The 20,595-nt window shown below is 38.7% G+C and overlaps 1 protein-coding gene across 2 annotated transcripts in view; it reads right to left on the bottom strand.

The window, feature by feature from the left end:
* Positions 1-2,766: 2,766 nt before the first annotated feature.
* stac (SH3 and cysteine rich domain) overlaps positions 2,767-20,595 on the bottom strand; it is a 31,277-nt gene continuing 13,448 nt past the window's right edge. For both annotated transcript variants that reach the window (XM_035674750.1, XM_035674751.1), the window contains 8 exons: positions 17,093-17,174; positions 16,793-16,899; positions 15,850-15,931; positions 14,906-14,973; positions 11,619-11,716; positions 7,233-7,284; positions 6,421-6,558; positions 2,767-4,546 (listed from right to left, as the gene is read on the bottom strand). In XM_035674750.1, coding sequence (XP_035530643.1) covers positions 4,448-4,546; positions 6,421-6,558; positions 7,233-7,284; positions 11,619-11,716; positions 14,906-14,973; positions 15,850-15,931; positions 16,793-16,899; positions 17,093-17,174 — 726 coding nt within the window. In that variant the 3' untranslated portion in view covers positions 2,767-4,447. The remainder of the gene's footprint in view (positions 4,547-6,420; positions 6,559-7,232; positions 7,285-11,618; positions 11,717-14,905; positions 14,974-15,849; positions 15,932-16,792; positions 16,900-17,092; positions 17,175-20,595) is intronic.

Here is a 20,595-nt window from a genome sequence, read left to right as displayed (position 1 = left end):
AGAATAGAGTTTGTTCTTCTTTTGTTTGCAGTTCCTCTGTTGGTTTTCTGAGCTGAGTGAAACACATGCAAACAAACCAACAACTGGAAGGTGTCTCCTTCCTGCTTCACACCTCTCACACTCACAGTTCACATAATCGCTCCTTCACAAACACTCAATTTTCTACTAAATGCATTTGTTGTGAGAGTAGTTCCAGGTCTTCAAACAATCCAGACAAGCATTGCTAGTTTCTCTGTTTTGAAAGACTACAACTTTGTCATATCAGCAATGTGAAACAACAGGTTGTTTGAATTGAATTGTTTTAATAAGTCGATTTGTGTCTCATACTTTTATTAATACATGCAGGAACATCACAGCATGTTTCCTTTAACAGTTTAAACCCTAAAGGAACATTGCTCCCATTCAAGATATATCTATAAAGATATGTTGAATATCTGAGCATCTGCTCCATAGACCAAAGGTGAGGTTCTGACTTACAGCTGCACCAGGTAGCTTTTGGTATTTCACCATCTGAGAATGAGACTCAGCAATCAACTTTCTTTCTTTTGGCTCTGACTGGTTGTTTTTGTCCAGGTGCAGTGGATTCCTGCAAATGCCTTTAGGAGCAGATAATCTGTCTCATGGTCTCATCCACTACTGTCAGGATATAGTGAATGTTTCAGCAAATATGACGTGCAGGATTATATAAAGCTCTGTAGAGCTGCAGGTAAGTGGAAAATTGGGTGATAATTTTATTTTAATTCAACAATATTTATTATTGCTGCTTTAATCTGAGTTTTTACACAGTAGAAATACTACTCTAGTCCTGCTTTTGGAGAAGGAATCAAACTTAATTTGAACGGTGGACAGAGATTTTATTTCAGACACTTCAGCAGGTGTGAACTTCATTCCCCTGATTTATTTTAAGCTTTGTTCACTTATATGTTTCTCACTGGGTGAGAGGATGTAACTACTGGACTGTTATAGCATAAGCTCGTCATTAACTGGATGTTACTCTGATAAACCAACAGGTGGTGCCATACTCAAGTATGTTGGAGCAGCAACCTGCAGTGACGGCCTGCTGCGTGTCATTACACAGACCCAGAACAGGAAAATGGGCAGACACTGAAATAGCAAAGTGTTTGTGATTGTCTCAGTTTCTATAGATAGCAACAGCAACAGCAGCAACAATTTAAACATGTGAGCAGTTTCTTAATGGAGCTGCTGAAACATCTGCATCTGCAGTGAAACAATCTCTCTCATGGTGGACTGCAGGGCGTGCAGAATGGCCGCTCAGGTAGATCAAATGGGGTAAATCAGTAAGGCTTACTGAACTGTGAGATGAAAAGATGAGAAAGTGGCCTGGAAACAACAGGTGAAGTGAAAAATATGACATGTTCTAAATCTAGATTTGTGTCAAAATTTATATTTATGGTTCAAAAATTGCTTACTCAGTATGTATGTGCCCAAATGAATGACTCTGCAAAGCCATCCTGAATGACCTCGCTTTTACAACAGGCTGTAACAACACGTTTGTTTAGTTTTAATGGGACTGTAAATGTTCAGATTTAATTGAATTTGATTAACTTTATCATTTTTACACACAATCAAACAATACACATTAAAAACAATCAAAGATAATCCAAACATGATAGACTCCCAAAAATAACTCTTCATTATTCTGACAACTGGACTTTTCATCCATTTAAGCATAAAAGTTCAGCTTGATGTTGAAAATGTGAAACAGAGTTAATTATTTTTTATTTTTTAACTTTAAAGGTCCAGTGTGTAACATTTAGGAGGATCTATTGGCAGAAATGGAATATTCAATTCACATTTCTATTTCATTATTGTAAAATCACCTGAATACAGGAATCTTTGTATTTTTGTTACTTTAGAATTAACCTTTTTTTTATCTACTGACCATGAATCCTTCCATGGCAGCTGCCATGCTGAACCACCATGTTTCAACAGTAGCCCAGAAGGGACAAACCAAATACTGGCTCTATATAGGCCACTGTAGTTTCTCCTTTGTGCTTGGAAGGGGAGGCTGAAGAGACAGAGTTGGAATCTGCAACTTCACTGCTAGATACGACTAAATCCTACACACTGGACCCTTACATTAGGTTTACTAGTACATTGTGTCTATTGCATGTGCACATTTTGAGGGAATTGTTATGGATTATTATATTCATTAATCCTAGTAAGTAATAATAGTACATTTCATTTATGTACAGTATACTGATGCTACACAGCATTCATGCAAGTTGCCTTATCTCATTTTGCTTCATGTTTTATGTTTTGGACACATGCAATCTTCCTCTTTGAGTCTTTGTTGCATCAGGATGTGCTCTAATGCATTTGTAATGCCCTGTATGGAAGTAGAAGTATGGAAGTGAGCACAGGCTCACAGTGGAGTTTCAAAAACAAATATTAAGACATGATCCTTGCGTCCTATTTTTATGAATATTAAATCCTGACAGCATTGGCTATGTACAGTAATCGAGAATGTATTAAGGTCAAACTCCTCTGTCCAGCTGTCTTGTTCAAAAAGTGCACGATGCATTACCTCATTCGAGAAATTCAGTTTATTTTCACATCAGTCACAAACTCTTAAACTCGTTTTTAATTACGGACCAAAAAATCACACAAATCATGAAAAACCAGAGACGTAAAACTTTAAAGGCATCTCTGTGTTCATAGCAAAATGTTTCTTCATGTCTCAAATTCAGTCTTTACCACTTTATTGCTGTGAAACAAGATTTGGTTCTTTTCAAGCTCCGAATAACACAGTCACAATCCAGTTGTTTTCACTAACAACTAAATCACATAATAATATGCATAATTGCATGATGCATAATCTTTTTGGGGGCCAACTTGAGCGAATGATGAGCTTATTATCGATGGCTAATTAATGAGTACGAGAGGACAGTGAACCATGATAAAAATTCAGGAATCATTATGACAGATGGAAGAATTTAGGATGAGACAGATGAAACATTAGGTATATATTATATAATTAATGTGTTACAGAATGATGAAAAGATGTGAAAGACCACAAAATCATCACAATACACTTTTGGTTGTTGTGATAAAGAAGAAATTTTAATCTTGTATGTACAGTATGTACAATATAGAATTCTTGGACATTCGATAAAGCCAAGTTTCAGTGCAGAACAACCTGTAAGAGATATACTATATCTACTATTATGCAACACCTTTGCACTTGACTAGAATCTGAACGAGATGCGCTGTTCGAAACAGTCCGCGCCGAGAAAGACGACACACAAGAGTGATTACATTTAAAGTTAACAAGCTAACCAGAAATGTATCATTGTCTTAAATGTTTCATTGTCTTACAGGCGCCATCGTGTGTTCACATTAGCTCAGATCAATTAAATCATTAACGTCCTGATTATATAGTAGCTGTACCTTCTCATTCACGTCTATTTTATAGCAATGAAGCTGTGAAATCTTTGACGAAAAGAGAGAAAACTAAATCAACTGATAAAACAACCAAAAAATTTAAATCTTATAGGTTCTGCAACATGGAGACAACGCAAAATGTTAAATTAGGTAAATAACAAGTTTTGTGTGATACACAGATTAGAGTTTCTGATTCTAGTGATGATCCAAATGTGCATTACTGTCATCATTAAGTAAAATCCTGGATTGCGATGAGTAAAACACTATAAACCTAGGGAGTATGAGGGCGATATTTCAGAAGGACCACTGAGAGTTTCTGAAGTCTTTGATTGATCCTCTGAAAATACTCGCCCACATCTCTTTGTTGCATCCACTGTTTCTCACCTGGGTTTTAGTTTTGTCATGGTCTGTAACTGTACGCTAGAGGCTATACAGGAAGTGTTCTTCTGATAGATTTTAAGGGAGATTTGAGGCTTCAAAGAAAGTAAAAGTTCTTATTTGATTGTATATGTTGTTTATTCTACTTCAATTTTCATCACCTTCATGTCAGGGAGTTTGTCCTATTGCTGACTAATTTGCATTAAAAGCAAATTTTTTGCTTGGAACATAATGTAAAAAGCACAAGGATCTAAACTATAAGTGTTTAAGGGTTTGATTTTTCTTTGGCTTAAACAGCCAGCCGACAGCTCCACTTTCAAAACATAAAAAGCTTGCAAAAGAATAAAAGTAAGGGAGTAAAAACGCACACACATCGGCTCTATAAATTAAATCAAATCCAGTGAAACAGATCTCCTGTCTCCCTGCAAACAACAAACACTCTGTGGTCTCAGCATCGCCTCAGCATCTCTTGTGTGTTTACAGGGAGTGAGGAAGGTACAGAGACTCCGAGCTCCAATTTTCTGATGAGGCGAACTCCCTCACGGGTGTCTCGTAGCCATTTTGTAGGTTCAGTTTACTGACCACCAGACGGCTGATCCTACCTTCCCTCTCTCTTTCTCTCTCACTCTCTCTCTCTCTTCATTTCTCTGAGTGTTTATCTCACTCAGATGATTTCCAGAACGTCACAGGGCACGAAGCCTCTCTTCTTTCCACTTGCCACTCTGATGAAGCCGCTGCGTTCGCCCTCGATGCTCACACAGATCTGAGAGAAAAAGGAAATGTGATTTTAATGTGAAAACAATTAAGAATAGAGAACAGAAAAAACATAACATTTCAATATGTAAGTAATTGATGGTCGTCTAGTTTTTATTTACCCTTTTATATAAAAGCACTTGCATGAAAGGAGCTATACAAGCAAAGTTTGATTTATTTTGAAAATGTCTCATATCACCAAATGTACTGCCCAGCTGGAGTGTAGAGCATTGCTCCATTTACTATTATCATTAATTTCACTCATTGACCCTCACAAGGGACCAGATCACATTGTGTTTGCATGCTCGCTCTAAGTATTCTACAATATCTTCCCCTGGGTTTATGAGACTGGAAAAGAAAGGCAGCGGGTCATGGACTCATCATGTTTGCGGTGGTTTCATCTCCACTGGGGGTTGCTTGCTTTAAGCCTCTTCTGAGTCCCAACATGCCCTGGAAAGCATTGTGGGAAAAAGGGGGCCTGATCTAACTATGGCCATTATGCCAAAACGCTAATTTAATGGTAGACGTTCAGAGGGATCCTCTGTTGGCCAACTCCAGTGGAGCTTTTCGGTGAGTAGTTGCATTTGAGGTAAGAGTCGCTGGAGGTAAGAGGCGATGTGGGAGCTGCAGGAGAGTAATAAGATGGCTACGGAGCTGCTGGATAATGTGAATCTGATGTGCTCTAATGGCCGGGGTGTGATCATGAATTAGACACAGGTGTAATGCGGAAATTTTATTGTCTGTGATAAAGGTCATTGCTTCCCTGAGTCATTGTGACGACGGTGTTCATGGGATCGACCCTGCTAATGTTTGGTCTAAATGAATCCTTCATCTGTTTTGCCTTTGTGGCTCCAAGGGCAGACAATTAACCCAGACAACAATCGTACCACTACGGTCTACTGAAAGTTTTGTATCTTGTAAAAGTTGTTAATCGTAAACTAAGAAAACAAGCCTTCTTATTAGCTTGTTGCTCGGCATCAGCTGGCAGGTTTTGAAAGACTTTAATCACAGAAGTTACAATAAGGATTATTTCCGTCAAACTTTGCCATTAAACTGTGTAAACACACACTGCACTTCACCATCTCACATCAAAAAAGTGCATTCTTCTCCTGTGATGACTATGACACAGTACGAGTACAAGTATTATTTGGACCTTGCCCCTGACTGAGCCCCCGGGTCAGCGTAGACCTCTGCAATGCACACCCTGGCATGGATGGGTTGTGAGCGACAAAACACTGTACCAACTTTCCCCGTTATTTATGTACAATCATTTATAATCTAATCTCTGTAATCACATGCATTCTACCCATATTAGATTTAATTTGAATGTTTATTGGGGTAGGACTCTGCTCTGCTGCTTTCAGATTCATATTCAGATTCAGAAATACACAAATGACATATTATACAAACAACATATATATATATATATATATATATATTATCATATATACAACATTCAACACAAAAAAAATATAAATATATACATATGTAACTATATATATATATATATACAGATCAAATTGTATCTTGCATCTTATATTGTGTTAAGCGTCTCCCACACTCACTGTCACAATGTCAATACCCCAAAATGTCCTGAACAACACAACAATTATAGCAAAAAGAAATACCAGCATAAGACACAGTTGTTGCAGATACAGATATTGACATAAATGACTCTTAATAATGAAGCAGGATCATTTAGGATTTAAATTAAACATTTTAAGGAAGACATTTTGTCCGGCCTGGCTTTTGTGGAGTCATAAAAACACTTGAATAATATGTTTTTTTGCCTGATAACAACAGCCTGTACTTAACATACTGTATATTCATTTAAAATATCTGCCCACCGCAATTATCATTATCATCATAAGGTTTGTACAGTACCTGTCCCTCCTTCAGGGTGATTTGGCCTTGTTCTTTACAGCCAATGAATGTCCTGTTACACCGGAACACTTGGTCTCCAGCCCGCACCAGGTGAGCAAAGGCTGCTGGGAAGAAACCGATCCTGTCCTCAATTACCCCCTGAAAAAAAAAAGAAAATCAAACATGAAAACAGCTGACAGGTGGAAGGACTGTACAGTACATAAGAGGATTACAAAGCCAGTGTTTTCATAAATGACTAGATAAGATCCTACCACATGGGGTCCTGTTGGTTAGAGTATGTAATACCTGTATAAAGTTTAGGTCAGCTATATAAAGAAGATGCACTGCAGTCTTCACATACAGTAGTCTGTACATCGAATGCAGGTGTTACATCGGGTAATGTTTGTCTCTTGACTTGTTAAAGTATCCATTGCTCAAAGACCAAACAGGCCAGATGTCTCTGTTTATCTACAGCCTGTAGAGAACAACAACAGTGCTAAAACGCGTGATGAGTTTCTTCATGGTCTGGTGGCAGCCGGCTGCCTCTATACAGTCACGTTTTGGCCCTTTTGTCTCCATAATTTATCTGTCATGCATTTGTGTCCTGAGGCAGCCTGTTGCCTTGCTCCTATAATTTACAGCTCCACTTCCTGTAATTTATCAATCCATTTCTTATTTGGGCATTTTATGGGCTTTCTTGAAAACACGCATTATATGCAAACAACAAACTTGCAAACATTATCATTAAATTTAGCATTTTAGCACATACTTGTGAAAAGGTTTCAGATGAGCCATGTCACTACTTAGGTGTAATATATGTGTTTTGTACCTACCTTCCACCAATCGTCATTGGTGTCATCTGCCAATAAGATTCTGTCTCCAGCTCTGCAATATAGAGCAAAACAAAGCAGAAATGGTAAAGCTTTTTGCTTCTTATCTGCATGGTGGGATAAATCCAGTAGAGGGCCCTGTGGGGAAAATGAGCTGTAGGGTATAGTCAAGCTGTGGATTGTTAAAGCTGTGTGCATTAGGTTGTAATAAAACAAATACTTCAGAGGCCTCTGCCTTTTATTCAAAAGCAAAAACACAAAAGCAGTACAGTATATCTGTCCAATAGGTAATTTACCTGAGAATTAAATTTATAGTACCTAAAAGTTTCAGTAAGCACTGTCGACAATGAGAGGAGATCCACCTCTTTGCATCATGTCTTCAAGAGGCCCTTCTTATATACGTATGCTGTATAATCGAGCTCAAGAGAAGGTGTTTGCATTTTTTTCTTTTTTTTTTTTAAATGAGACTTGATGCACCTTAATCCTGTTTGCTGTAAGTAATTCTTCTTTATCCAGGAAACGCATGAATCATTTTGCCCCATCACCGCATGTGCCATAATTACTAGCATCTGTTCAAAGCTGTCGGCTAAATTTGACCAATAAAAAAATCAAAAAGAGCAGCACAGTTGAGCCAAATGTTGGTTTACGTAATTTCCCTGTTTCTTCCTCTTGTGGTTCAATTACAACACAGGCTGTCCTTTGCTTGGTAATACTCACCATGACTCAGAAAACACTGTTTAATGTAGGTGAGAAACAGCACAGCACCCAACGTTGTAAAATCTTTTAAGGTGATGAAAATAAAGATACATGTTGTTCCACATACACATTGTCCATTAAACGACAAAAAAGAACAGTGGGTTTTCTGCATCTGTATTTTAAAAATGCAGAAATCATCATAATTACCATAATCACCACATAGTCGAAGGTAATCATGTAATCAGAGCATGTGGCGGCGACTGAAACTAATCACAAACCTGATTTTCTCACTTAAAATGAAAATGGAAATTGAACCTTTTGATTAAAGATTCCATTTTCTGCCCATTTGTTCTTTATGTGTAAGTGTTTGATGTATTGATTATTGTCTGCAGCAAACCCCCCGAGGAGAGAAACACTGATGTAGGCTTTCATAAGCAAAGACGTTTGAAACAAAGCCTGGTGAAATTTGTGCTGTATAGTAGGTATCAGTGGACAGGGAGTCGCAAAGAAGAAGTCAATGAATTTTAAATGAAGCTTGGCGATTGAAGTTTTTCTCGACCAAAGAGAGAGGACCCACGAGTGTGTGTGTGTGTGTTTGTGTTCAGGAGAAAGAGGGAGAGAACAAGTGTACCCTCACATCCTTAAAGCCTCGCAGGATTTCTGTGAGATGCTGAAGCACATGGGTACTTAGGCTGAAGGACTGCTTGTGATGAATGCTCTCTTTCCTGAGGGCCTATTTCAAAGTATGTTGCAGATGATGCCCTATCAATCATGGTTAAGGCATGGAATAAAATCTGAATCCTGAGTTTCAGATTGTATTGGAGATAATAATACAGGCACTAGACTTATACAGCTGTGTCTGCTTTAAACCTGGAACAGGTGGGGAGGGTTTTGGCCACTCGGGGGCAGCCAGTTGTGAACTCAATGTTAACAAGATTGTCAGATTATCACTTTTTAAGTTGATAATCGGTTGCATATTTGTCCTGTAGTTTTAGAGCAACATCATTCATTTGGAGTTGTGTTTCTGGCCCCCCTGATGAATGTATGAGAGTAAGTGAGTGATATTAAATTTTTTTTGGCTCTGTTTTTGGTCTTAACCAAATCCTGAGGGAAATATCTGACTCTTTAGCTGCTAAATGCTCCACTGTGTTCACCACCTAATTGGTGTCTGTCTGCCATTTGGTGCCGAGCCGGTAGTGTGTGGCTTTTTAGAGCATTTTCACTGAAAACAGCTGCCTGCTGTGGCTGACAACAAAGCTTTAAGAGTGAACCAAAACAGAACAGTCGCTGCACGGCTTAACAGCGAGAGGAAACTCACAATAAAGCTCTGTAAAGTCGAGGCAGGCTGCAGATTCAGTTAATAATTCTCTTTAGGTTCATTACTACGAAAGACTCCTTCGTCCAATGGTCACATTGTATTCACGTTGTTTTCACATTGTCATTTGATACATTGATTTCGTAAAAATATCGGTTAAAGCTGCATTAAATTATTGTTCTGTTGTTGGTTACATGCACATAAAACACATGTGGGGGCAAGGTGTTGGTTGATATAGTCAAATGCTTGCACAAATATACAAAAAAAATATTTCGTAATTTAGTAAAAATTCTGTCTGAAAAAGTGAATTAAATTGAAATCACAGGGAACAGAAAAACTGCAGCTCCACAGCTCTCAACAGTTTTTAAGCGACTGGGCCACAACAGGTGTTATCCATTAACAGCCAAAACACAGGTGTTACATCACTAATTGAGGCGTGTTCAGAAGCTTAACATGCTTGAATTTTGAACCGACAGAGCACAGTGCTGCAGCAGCTCAGCAACACTATTTTCCAAGTTCATACATCATACTGAGTCTATACAATATGTACGCCACGCTAATGCTGCGTTCACACAATAGACCTTTTTCACAGAAGCCATTTTTACATAAAATATTGGGCAAACAAAGGTGTTAGCAATGATACTAATTAAGGTTCTGTTCCATTCAGGTCCAACAGAGTCACTGGAAAGGCTCTGCTACACTAAATGGAACCGAACCTTAATTAATGTAATTATTATTTCATGTTGAAATGGCAGCTGTGAAGGGGAAGAACAGGAAAACCGCCTGCATTACTCCAAGATGGTTAGCCCCACTCCTAGCCTTGTAGTCACACCATATATACTACATTGCTTTAATTGGCTACTTTAGCGGCGTTAACGTGTTCGTGGCGGTTCGTTAACAAATGAAACCAGATAACCCGTTCTCATTCCCAGATCGTCAAATATAGACGCCAGCGGTGTTCAATTAGTTGCAGTTTGAAACTGCTAGTCGCTAGATGCCACTGAATCCTACACACTGGTCCTTTAATTTGTAATTTTAATAACTGCCAGTGATGGTGGGTAAGTGGGAGTAAATGGGAGAAATCATTGCTGTAAGAAATTCACAATATTTCAGACTCAGAAATGACAAAAGACCTCTTTTTGTTATTTTTTTCCTAATTAGTTTGTCCAAAAAGCTAAAAATACTTGTTTTTCTGTAGATATTCTTAATTGAATGGTTATTTATGTACAAATAAAACATACTAAAGTATATTAAAATAATTTCTTTTACCAGCATTTAAAAATAATACAACCCATCTTAGCCACGGGCACACTGTCTACCGGGGAGCTATAAATGGACTTCTAAATGGACTTTCCAAAGACTGTGTGTTTCTCTCAGGATAACTCCAAGAAGAGGTGAGATTGACTGATATTAATAGACCATAGTGGCACACACACAGGTACTATTAATGAGGCCACTCCTGAGAAATAAATCTTTGAGGACCATTACCTAAAACAAGGGCGTTAATTAGTTCCTCCTGTAAATCTATTCTTGTGTAATTTGACGTTTAGTGTTCTGAATATAACGATTATATAAGATTAAAGAAAGCAACACAGACACACTGATTAACAGATGACTACATTTCCTGGTGTGAAATAAGGAGATGAATATTGGCAAGGAGTTGACAAGAGAATATACACATCATGTACATGTATACTTTGTGTGTTTGTGATTATGTGCCTTGGTTGTGTTGTAGAAAATGTATGTGCCAGTATGCAGAGCATGCAAAGCAAGTTTAGAGCAATTACATACATAAAGTTTATGATTGTTAACACTACAAAAAGCAACAGAACAAGCAAGTCATAGCAGTTCTATGCAATCAGTCAATATATTATGTAACCCCTCCTTTATCTGCGTAATTAAAAGACTGTATACTGATACTGATGTAAGAAATGAGTTATCTAAATCATTAAACATTATTATGATCATTAAAAAGTGTAGCTGCAATATTTAGGTACTGGAACAGATTGTTTGCCTAAAGGTGAGCACAACCTCTTTGTGTTTTACATATTGTCTGGCAGCTGACCTTTGGGGAAATGTTTGTGTGTATGAATTAATCATCACCGGACTCAATCTCTTTTGTTCGGATGCATTAAATTAAATTTCACAGTGAAGTTGAATCATGCTTACTGAGGAATTTGAGTATGTGTGTCTTGTTTTCACAGTTTATTTAGTTTTCCCTTTTCTTCAGGACTTTTTAAACATGCAAAAATGTATCAAAAAGAAATCACTGCAAGCATGTCAGGGCAAGTCAGCTACTACACTGATGACAGCGAGTGTCGTAGTGGGATTCTTCGATTCCTTGCGTGACGTGTATGTGCAAGTGTGTGTAAACAAACCTCATCTCTAGGTCATGGCTATCTTGGGCTGTGAAGCTGTGCAAGGCCACATAGGTGTTGAGCTTGAGGACGTCTTTCTGTAGCTGGCTCTGGTCCAACTAGACAACAAACACACACAGAAATACATGAGCACACACATTTGGTTTACAAGAAAGAAAAAGGAAGATGTGGCCGACAAATTAAACAAAGCTCATAGACACACAGATAAAATACAACACCATATTCTCTATTGTCACTTTTCACGCAGTCCAATCTGAAAATAGTCTTTTGGCATTCACATAGGCAGGAGAAGCCCATGTTTACAGTACACTGATAGACCGTGGAGATGCTTAAGTTGTTTTGCAATCTGTTCCTTTTAATCCACAGTCAACATGAGTGGGAGAAGGGGGATCAGGTTTTCATGGACGCTCAGGAAGTTAAAACAGGACAGGGTTGTGGGCGGAGAGGAAGTTGTCGGGGAAGTGTTAGCACAATTAGCAGGGAGATGCATCGCCATTCTGGCGCTCTTCACACCTGCTCAGGAAACGGGTGGGCGTTTTTCTTTCTCATCACCAATACCTTGAGTCTGAATCCTGCCTGCTGTGTCCCTGAAATCAATCCAAATGATAACTTGTCTTCCTCCTGCATAATGCCTGGAGAGGAATTTTGTTAAAAGATACCAGAATGACTTTTTAAGACACACTAATGGCTGTTTTTGCAAGCCAACAGGGGAATTTGCCATCTTTGTGGCGCTGTATAGTAATGAAGAGAAGTGTGTCTGCTCTTCTGTTGCTCCCCAAGCTTCACCCATGTGGACTGGCAATATGGCTGATGGATGAGTTGAGTTAACTGGCCACAAGGCAAACTGCTTCTGTGGCCTCGGGGTGAAAACAAAAGTATCAAGTAGCAGCAATCCATTACAGCTAACTAAGAGCTGCTCACTGGCCTTGAGAGGCTCTTGATGCTGAAGGAGCCTGGAACCACAGAATGAGATAGCCAAGATAACAGCCTCCTTTGTAACTGAATTATCAGAAAAAGAAAAGAAGGACTATTTGAGATAAGGGACAATGTGGTGAATGAAAAATTGAAAAAATAATGGAAGAGCAGTGTGCATTCCTTCAGCTGTGCGGACATCAAAACAACCTGTAAACACAACTTGGAGAAATTTTCGCCTTATGAACTTCATTTGGTGAATGTGTGAAAACATATTTACATGTCTAGCAGACATATAGTAGCTGTAATTTGGATGTGTGTTTCTGGACAACCATTCCAAAGCGATTCCAATAATCACTCTTCTTTCTAGCTCTGTTTTGCTCCACCAAATCCTGAGAAAAAGACCTGGCTCTTATAGCTGTTAAATGGTCCACTATGTTCATTAACTTTGTCTGTAGGTGCTTAGCGTACATTGCTTTTTCAGAAATTCCTTGATGGACAGCTGCTTGTTGTGGCTGGAAATGAAATGTGAAACATTGATGTTGCAGATCCTAAAACCAAAACATTAAGCTAGAAGACGCTAATCATTCTGCTGCAGGGTATTGTCACTATGAATAATACCTTTCATATTTCACATAGTCAGTTAATTCATTGTTTTATAAAAAGCGCCGCTTCAAGAGCAAATTTAGCAATTCATCATTTTATCCTTCTGGCAACAAAAAAAGCCCCAGACATTTGTTTGGATACACAAAAGCTGCCTCAAATGAACAGACGGACAAAAAGAGTGCCACCTAGGACAAAGTCAAACTTCCCAAACAGAGTCTAACCAAAAAAGAAATCCTAGCATTAACCAGACTTTACTGTCAATTGATCTCGGGTAGTTTAACAGTAAACCTGAAAAGTGTGAACAGATGGGGATCTGTGTGACTGTATGTGTTCCCATTTGTGCGTGTGAGCCTCTCATCTCAAATTGGAGGCGCCATCTCTGGTGAAGAAGCAGTTTTTGAGCATTTTTCTCTGCTCATTACCCCGCAGAGCCTCCATCTGTCTGTCCGCCTTCCTGAGCTAATGGACCTGTCGGCTGACAGACAAACTGCCCGCTGCCAGCTGTGCTCGGTCCAGCCTGATAACATAGCACAATGCACTTCAAGTCTGTTCCCCGAAATGGGCGGCTGGACTGCTAGATTGTATTGCAGAAGATAGGTGTGTGTATGTGTGTGTGTGTGTTTGGTGTTTGCATGTGTTTTTTTGCCTGGTATGGTTATTTGTTCAATTTCTGTTTGCCAACCTATCTGTGGTCTTTTTCACACTGTTGGGACGACAGAGATAAACATGTTAAACTATAAAAGTAAACAGGATAGATGGCTGCACATAGAAAAATATGAACAAAGGACATTGATACTGAAAGCACCTCTCCCACAAGTCCCACCATGGAAGATAAAAAAGATGGAGAGGAAAAGAACAGTTTTGAAATATGCCCATAAAATATTAATTTTCACTCTGCAGGGGGCAAGATATTCACAGAGGTTTAACCTTTTTCTTTCACTAGCATGAATTTTGCACCATCAGCACTGCATCTAACACGGCAGAGAATAAAAACAGCAGCTCAGACCCCAGAGCTGCATATCCAAACATTACTGTGAGCTCAAGGCTTGCCTCTATCAGTGCAGGCCAGTGGTCGTGTCAGTTCGGGTATGATTTGTTACAGCAGGAAGAGAAGTTTTCCATCAAAGTCCTGGGAAATTCAGCAGTGACGATGAAGGCGGGGGGCCAAGTGCGGCATGCTTAATGGACGCAGTGAGGACTGGCTGGGTATCAGTTCTCAGAGTAACCACGCAGAGTTCAGGCATTGGTCAGTGAGCAAAGTCAGTTCTCAGAAGTTTTTTTAGACTGCACCAATAATACACATTACTGTAGGAGCTGCAGCATTACAATCACTGTGAAAACTGAGGAGAAAAGTTGACAACCAGAGTTGCTGACTTGCAAAAATGCTGACAAGACAGTTTGCTATTCCTCTAAAATAGTACTATTTTAGAGAAATGGCAAACTGTCTTCAGTTTACTTTTTCTTTTTCTGATGTTGATGTTGATCTGCTGATGTTTGTGTTTGACATAAACTGAAGGCTCTTTTTATGGGTCATGAATTGTGCAACCTAAACTACTAGATAGATAGATAGATAGATAGGATAGATAGATAGATATAGATAGATAGATAGATAAACATAAATATCACCAAAAAAGGAAGAGAACTTTGAATTATTCTCATTTCCTCTTAATTCAATTCAATTCAGAGCGATTTCCTAACATGCAGGCATATGTTAGAGGCACACACACAAGTGTTAGCATTAGATGTATTATATAGGATTAGTTTCTTACCGGCAAATCGTCAGGTTTTCTCTCCGGCTGGTGGTAATGCTCTGTCCCGTTCTCAATGACTGTGAAAACTGGAATAAAATAAAATTAAAATAAATAAATTACTCAACAAAAACAACAATAAAGTCTAAATCCCTAGGAACGGCTGCAATGTTTATTAGATTACATGTTAGACACATAAACTGTTATTTTTGTTATTTTTAGAACCGTCTTGTGTGGGGTAATTACTGTAAAATCAAAAGGGTTCTTTAAGAACTTGAATGTGCTCAGCAAAATTATAGCAATGAATTATGATATATTTTGTCTGCAATTGGAAACATTGTCTTAAAGGTGGCCTTAAATCAACGTTATAGACATTAGTATAGTGTCTTCTATGCATTAACCCGAGTCCTATCGAGAAACAAGTACTTTTGTGGCCGACATATGGCACAAGGTCACAATTTATTTCTTCTTTTGTTGGGTGCTATTCTCTAAAGCAAACAGTCCAGCAGCAATGTAGCCACATTTTCCGACGCCAAGGACTACATCTTTGTAGTTCTGTCTTTATTGCTCTGAATGAATGTTTCAGATTGTGAAGGGTCAGTGCCTTGCCCTTCATTACAGAGACTATTGTGCAGCTGAAATACCCACTGACGACCAAATCAGGAGCAACACACAGTGCAGATAAAAAAGAGAAGCCCAAACATTTCTGTAGGCTTTTTTTCTACAGAATATATAAATCTATAGCATGGTCAGAGTGAGCACATCAGGCACACGAGGCAAGAAGAGCGAGTTCAGTACAGTGGAAAACAGCGAGGCCCTTTTATTTGATGGTTCATAGAAGGAGAATTCGATGTTGCAACCTTCTCAGACTCTCTTGTGGGAAGAGCAAAAGCAGTGTGTTTTTTCCCTGTGTCACTGCATGGCTTTGCTCCAGATGCACACAGTGTACTGCAATGGATACTTACCATCATCACTGTGTTTTCTCGACAGCTCCTGCCTACTGCTGTGAGCCACCACTTCCTCTGGAACTTTATCCAAGTCACTGGTCTGCAGAGATTAGATAGAACAGATAAGACAGATTAGGTACATAACGATAGATAGAGATAGGGTCAGAAGTATAGAGACAGATAAAGTAAAGAGAGACAGATTCTTTACATTTCTGGGCACAAAACTAGCAAAAATGTATCTGCTTTCACAGACTAACCAGCTATTTTGGAGAAGACTTTAGTGTAGCCAACATGCTGTTTCTAAGTCTGCATTTGGAAACTATTATCATAACCCCTGTTGAGATCACATTGTCTCTTGTAAGCCTCCACCGACACACACACACCCATTCACAAACAGCTGCACAGGACAGGATGGCCCAAACCCAACAGCTCTCAGATGTCATCATAGCGAGGCATGTATCCAGACTGCCCATACAGTTTAGCTTACATTAGAAGTGATAAGCTATGAAAGACAGATTTCCTTGTGTATTACACACACCGATGGAAAGGAGGCTGGAGGGAGTAGCTCTACAATCAGTTCAGACCATCTTCAGAGCTGTAACATGAGCATTTGCACGGACATTTCCCTTCATCACTGACTGGACCAGACTGCCTTTATTGGTAGTGTTTACAGCCCTGCAGTGGCAGTATCTATTTAGACCATCAGCTACAGTATGTCTGTTGTAGTGCGACAAAATATAACAAGTATAATACAGAACTGTGATAATCTACATGTCTTAATGTGTCTGTATGTACATTATAGCTTCACAAAGAGATGTGAAGTGGGAGACATAAAACTGAAAACAACTTTCTATGTATACAGTATATCTGTGTTTGGATTTAAACAAAGACAGTGACAGTATTTAGTGTTCACAGGGTAAAAACAAACACTACCCGACATGACGAATGATCCCTTTCTTACCGAGTTTCTGTGTGGAGACTCAGAGCCGCTGGCCCTCTTGGCCTTCTGTGCCAGCGACGTCCCAAACCTCAAGGCTTCATACACTGGGTCCACCTTATTGCCACAGGCTTTAGAAAAGAATTAAGACATGATAAAAGCTGATACAAAGCAATGTTATACTTTCAGGACAGCAATGTAGTGATTTACTATACTATAAAACCATGTAGGTGAATCTTATATAACAGCTCAAGTGGAAAAGTGGTTCTGGAAGAGTGGAGTTTTCCCATCCCACTCAGAACTGAAGTTATTTAAGCTGCTCACCAATGGGCATGACTTCTTTGATGCAGCCATACTGTTCCTGGATCAGTAATGGAGAGCTGTAGTACCGCCGAAAGCCTTTTGGCTAGGGAGAGACAGAGAGGGAAAAAAGAGAGAGGAGACAGACATTAGGGACAAATCGATATGCAGCACGACAGGCAACAGCCTGACACTGAAAAACTGCACATAACTCTGCGTACTCGGACGTTTCTGAGCACAACTGAATTTGCAGAGATAAAGTTCTGCCACACTGGATGTCAGCAGCCTGAATGAAGTCAAGTATTCAATCTACTCTGAATTTAATGTGAGGTTTTATGATTGCTGATTAATATTGCTGAAAATTACAAAACAATTTGATGCAAGAATCCTTAACAATTAATTAATTAACTAATCATTAACAAAAACACTTTATATCACAGACCTGTTGTGGATCAGCTATAAGCGACAGGTAACTGAAAGTATAATTCAATTACATTTTATAACTATAAGAGGTATATATAGAAAAGAAATCTAGGAATGAATACTAAAATAATCACTTATTAAGTGAATGAAACATTTTACAAATGTATAAATGATAATTGTAAAAATACTATAAAACAACTTTTTTTAATTGGAAAAATATGTGGGGTTGTGGTTTTTATTTGAGAACATAAAAACAGATAAATATACAGTATTATGAACCTTTATGGATGGAGTTTGGTAACAAACTGTGCCACTTGTGCTCGTGAACACAACTTCCATAGTTCGGCCTTCTGTCTTAATTCAACAAGATGTGAAGTGTACAAACCCTGAATTTTACCAGAACATTATCCAGTATCTGTTCATGGGGAGTGGTTGAAATTAGAGCAAAATATTACTAATTGGTGGTATGCATTATGCAACCAGTTACATTAAGTGACAGGAAACCTCAACCTAAAACGCCATTCAAGTACTAATCCACATCTACTATTCTACAATGAACAAAATGACTGGAGGAAGACAGCAAAAAATGCTGTATCATGTAATATAATGACACTAATAGATGGAAAGTCAGAGAGAACGAGAGACAGACGGAGGGTAGAGTGGCACACAGATGCTGAAAGGGCTGTTACTGTTTACAAAATTACGTCAGACCGAGTCCTCACTCAACACCCCACTACCCCATGGGTGAGGCGCAACATTAGTTCCACTCAATTGAAATGACTTTCAGCACATTATTATTTGAATGAAAAAATATTAACGACTGCAACTCTAAATTGTGCATTAAAGTCATGAATGAATAGCTGATTTGTTTCATACAGAGTTAAAAGCGCAACATGCGGGAGTGTGGTTGAGATGGTCCACTGCCATGAACCTGACAAGAGAAATACTGGTATTAAAGTTATGGTCTTAATTTATCTGCCTGTCATGTCTCCCATCTCCCAAAGCCCTCCAGCATTTATCATTTTTACATCCATCACATACCTGCGTCCTGTCCGATCAATACTTCCACATTACTTCTGAATCCTTCTTAAGTATAGAAGAAAGACAGGAGATTGAAATTCTACTCGATCCCTGCAGCACACTGAGTGATGATTAATGTATAAATCTTCAATTTTTTGCAGTTTTGATTTCTGGAAGATGTCCTGGACAAACTTTCATCCATTCAGTGATAGCATACTGTGTTTTTTGATAAGCTTAACGTTCCTTGATTACCACAACCTCAATTCTTTGCTGAATATGAGGATCAGTGTAGGAGACCTACTGCTCATGGGACTGCCTTTTTTCTGTTTGTTTACATTTCATGTTTTCAAGTGGCAGGTGGTGAAATCTGCATTTCAAATCAGTCCTGATTAATTCTTCAGTTGACACTTCTCATGTTGAGACGGCTAAAATAAGCAGCCCTTGAGCTCTTCAGGCCCATCTCAATAACTCAATAATTGAGACTTGAGGGGGCAAACTCATTAAAGAAAAGGTTGAAAGAGCAAACTTGTTGAAAGCCCAGATGCTTCGTTTGGCTACAAACAAAAGACACCACTCACTGTTGGTGTCAGTGACTTCATTTAATACACTGATGTTGAGACAGCAGTGATTACAGATGTAGAAAATATAATGGAAAGCTAAGTACTATAGATAAACAACTGTTGGAAATATTTATTTCGAAATCATGATCATGCATGCTTCTTTGTTCAGACACAATTCCTCAGCACACTGCAATGTTGCAACTAAGTACACGTGAGCTTTAAAACAAAACCCACTGTTATCAGCCTGAAACAACCGTACAAATAATTTAATTAGTGAGCTTCATGATTTTCGATTTTGTCCCCACATACAGTAAAGAATGGATGAGGATGAAAGAGGATGTTAATGTATTTTTACATCACTATTTATCTGCCATGATTATGGGTACATAACTCTTTTATTAAATTAGTAACTATTAATATTGTGCATAAATAACAGCATTTACTTTACTTAGAACTAGAATCAATCTAAGTCTAAATACTGGGGAAGAACACACATACGGTGAATGTTTTCTGTCGATCTCTGAATCATACACTGTAATAAAGAATCCTAATAATAATAAGAGACTTCAGAAACGTGCCGAACTCCAGGCTGCATTCTTGTTTTGAACTGTTTGTGTTGTGACCTGGAGGAGTTTTAGTTTGTCACTGTTATAAAGGACACCTGCTATTGTTTGTGTGAGCGTGATAAGCATTATTCATAAAAAAAATGTGAATCACGTCATTTATCACAAGTAATAATCTGAATCAGTGAAACTACTTTTTGAATTGTGTCATTGCAGCAGATCTTGTGCAATGTGTAGTGTGAGCACTGTAGTAGGGCTCAGCTTCCACTGGTTACCGACTGAGAGCTCAGTTTCAAGCAGTGACTCGAATTAACTGACACATATTGATAATTAATCATGTTTGATCTGAATTGGCAGGTCGCCCAGAAACTCCAACTGGACGGGAGCTGTCAAGACTAAATCGTAACAAAAACTGTGTGTCAGGAGAGGACAAATCAAATCTTCTCTAGTGGGGGTTCAGCCTCGGTTGGCGAAGTGACCAACAGTAGTACAGTTATACTTGAAGAAAATGAAGTGAAGTAAATTGATGATGATTCTACAGAAGGCCTATGTGTTAAATATACACATTTGTTTTGAAATGATTGTCACTGCTTCAGTAAGTTCAGAAACTCAATGAAAAGATGGCGATACACTGGTTTCATGCTTTATGAAGATTCAGAGAATGAGGTAACTTGATTTCTTTGCTAAAAGGTTCTCAAGCCAAGAGAAACAAGCATGGCTGCAGAAGTGTCCAAGTTTAGAGTAAGTCGAATTTAGAGCTGTACTCCACTGGGGAAACTTCCCTTTTTATGCCTGACCTCTCAACCTCATTTTCCACTCCTGAGAGTCGATCATATCTTCAAGCCTATCCTCAAGCCTCTCGTGGAAAGACGTCACAACGGGAAAGAAGAAAGGCTGCCTGTGCTGTCAGTGTTACTTCCATATCATCTCCACATGACATCTATTCACTTTCTATTCATGC

This window comes from Morone saxatilis, unplaced genomic scaffold (assembly GCF_004916995.1).
Source record: "Morone saxatilis isolate NCDOM2014 unplaced genomic scaffold, NCSU_SB_2.0 Contig3, whole genome shotgun sequence".
NCBI classification, from domain to species: Eukaryota; Metazoa; Chordata; class Actinopteri; family Moronidae; genus Morone; species Morone saxatilis.
Note: the sequence above shows the minus strand (reverse complement) of the source record. Positions and strands in the feature narration are given on the sequence as shown.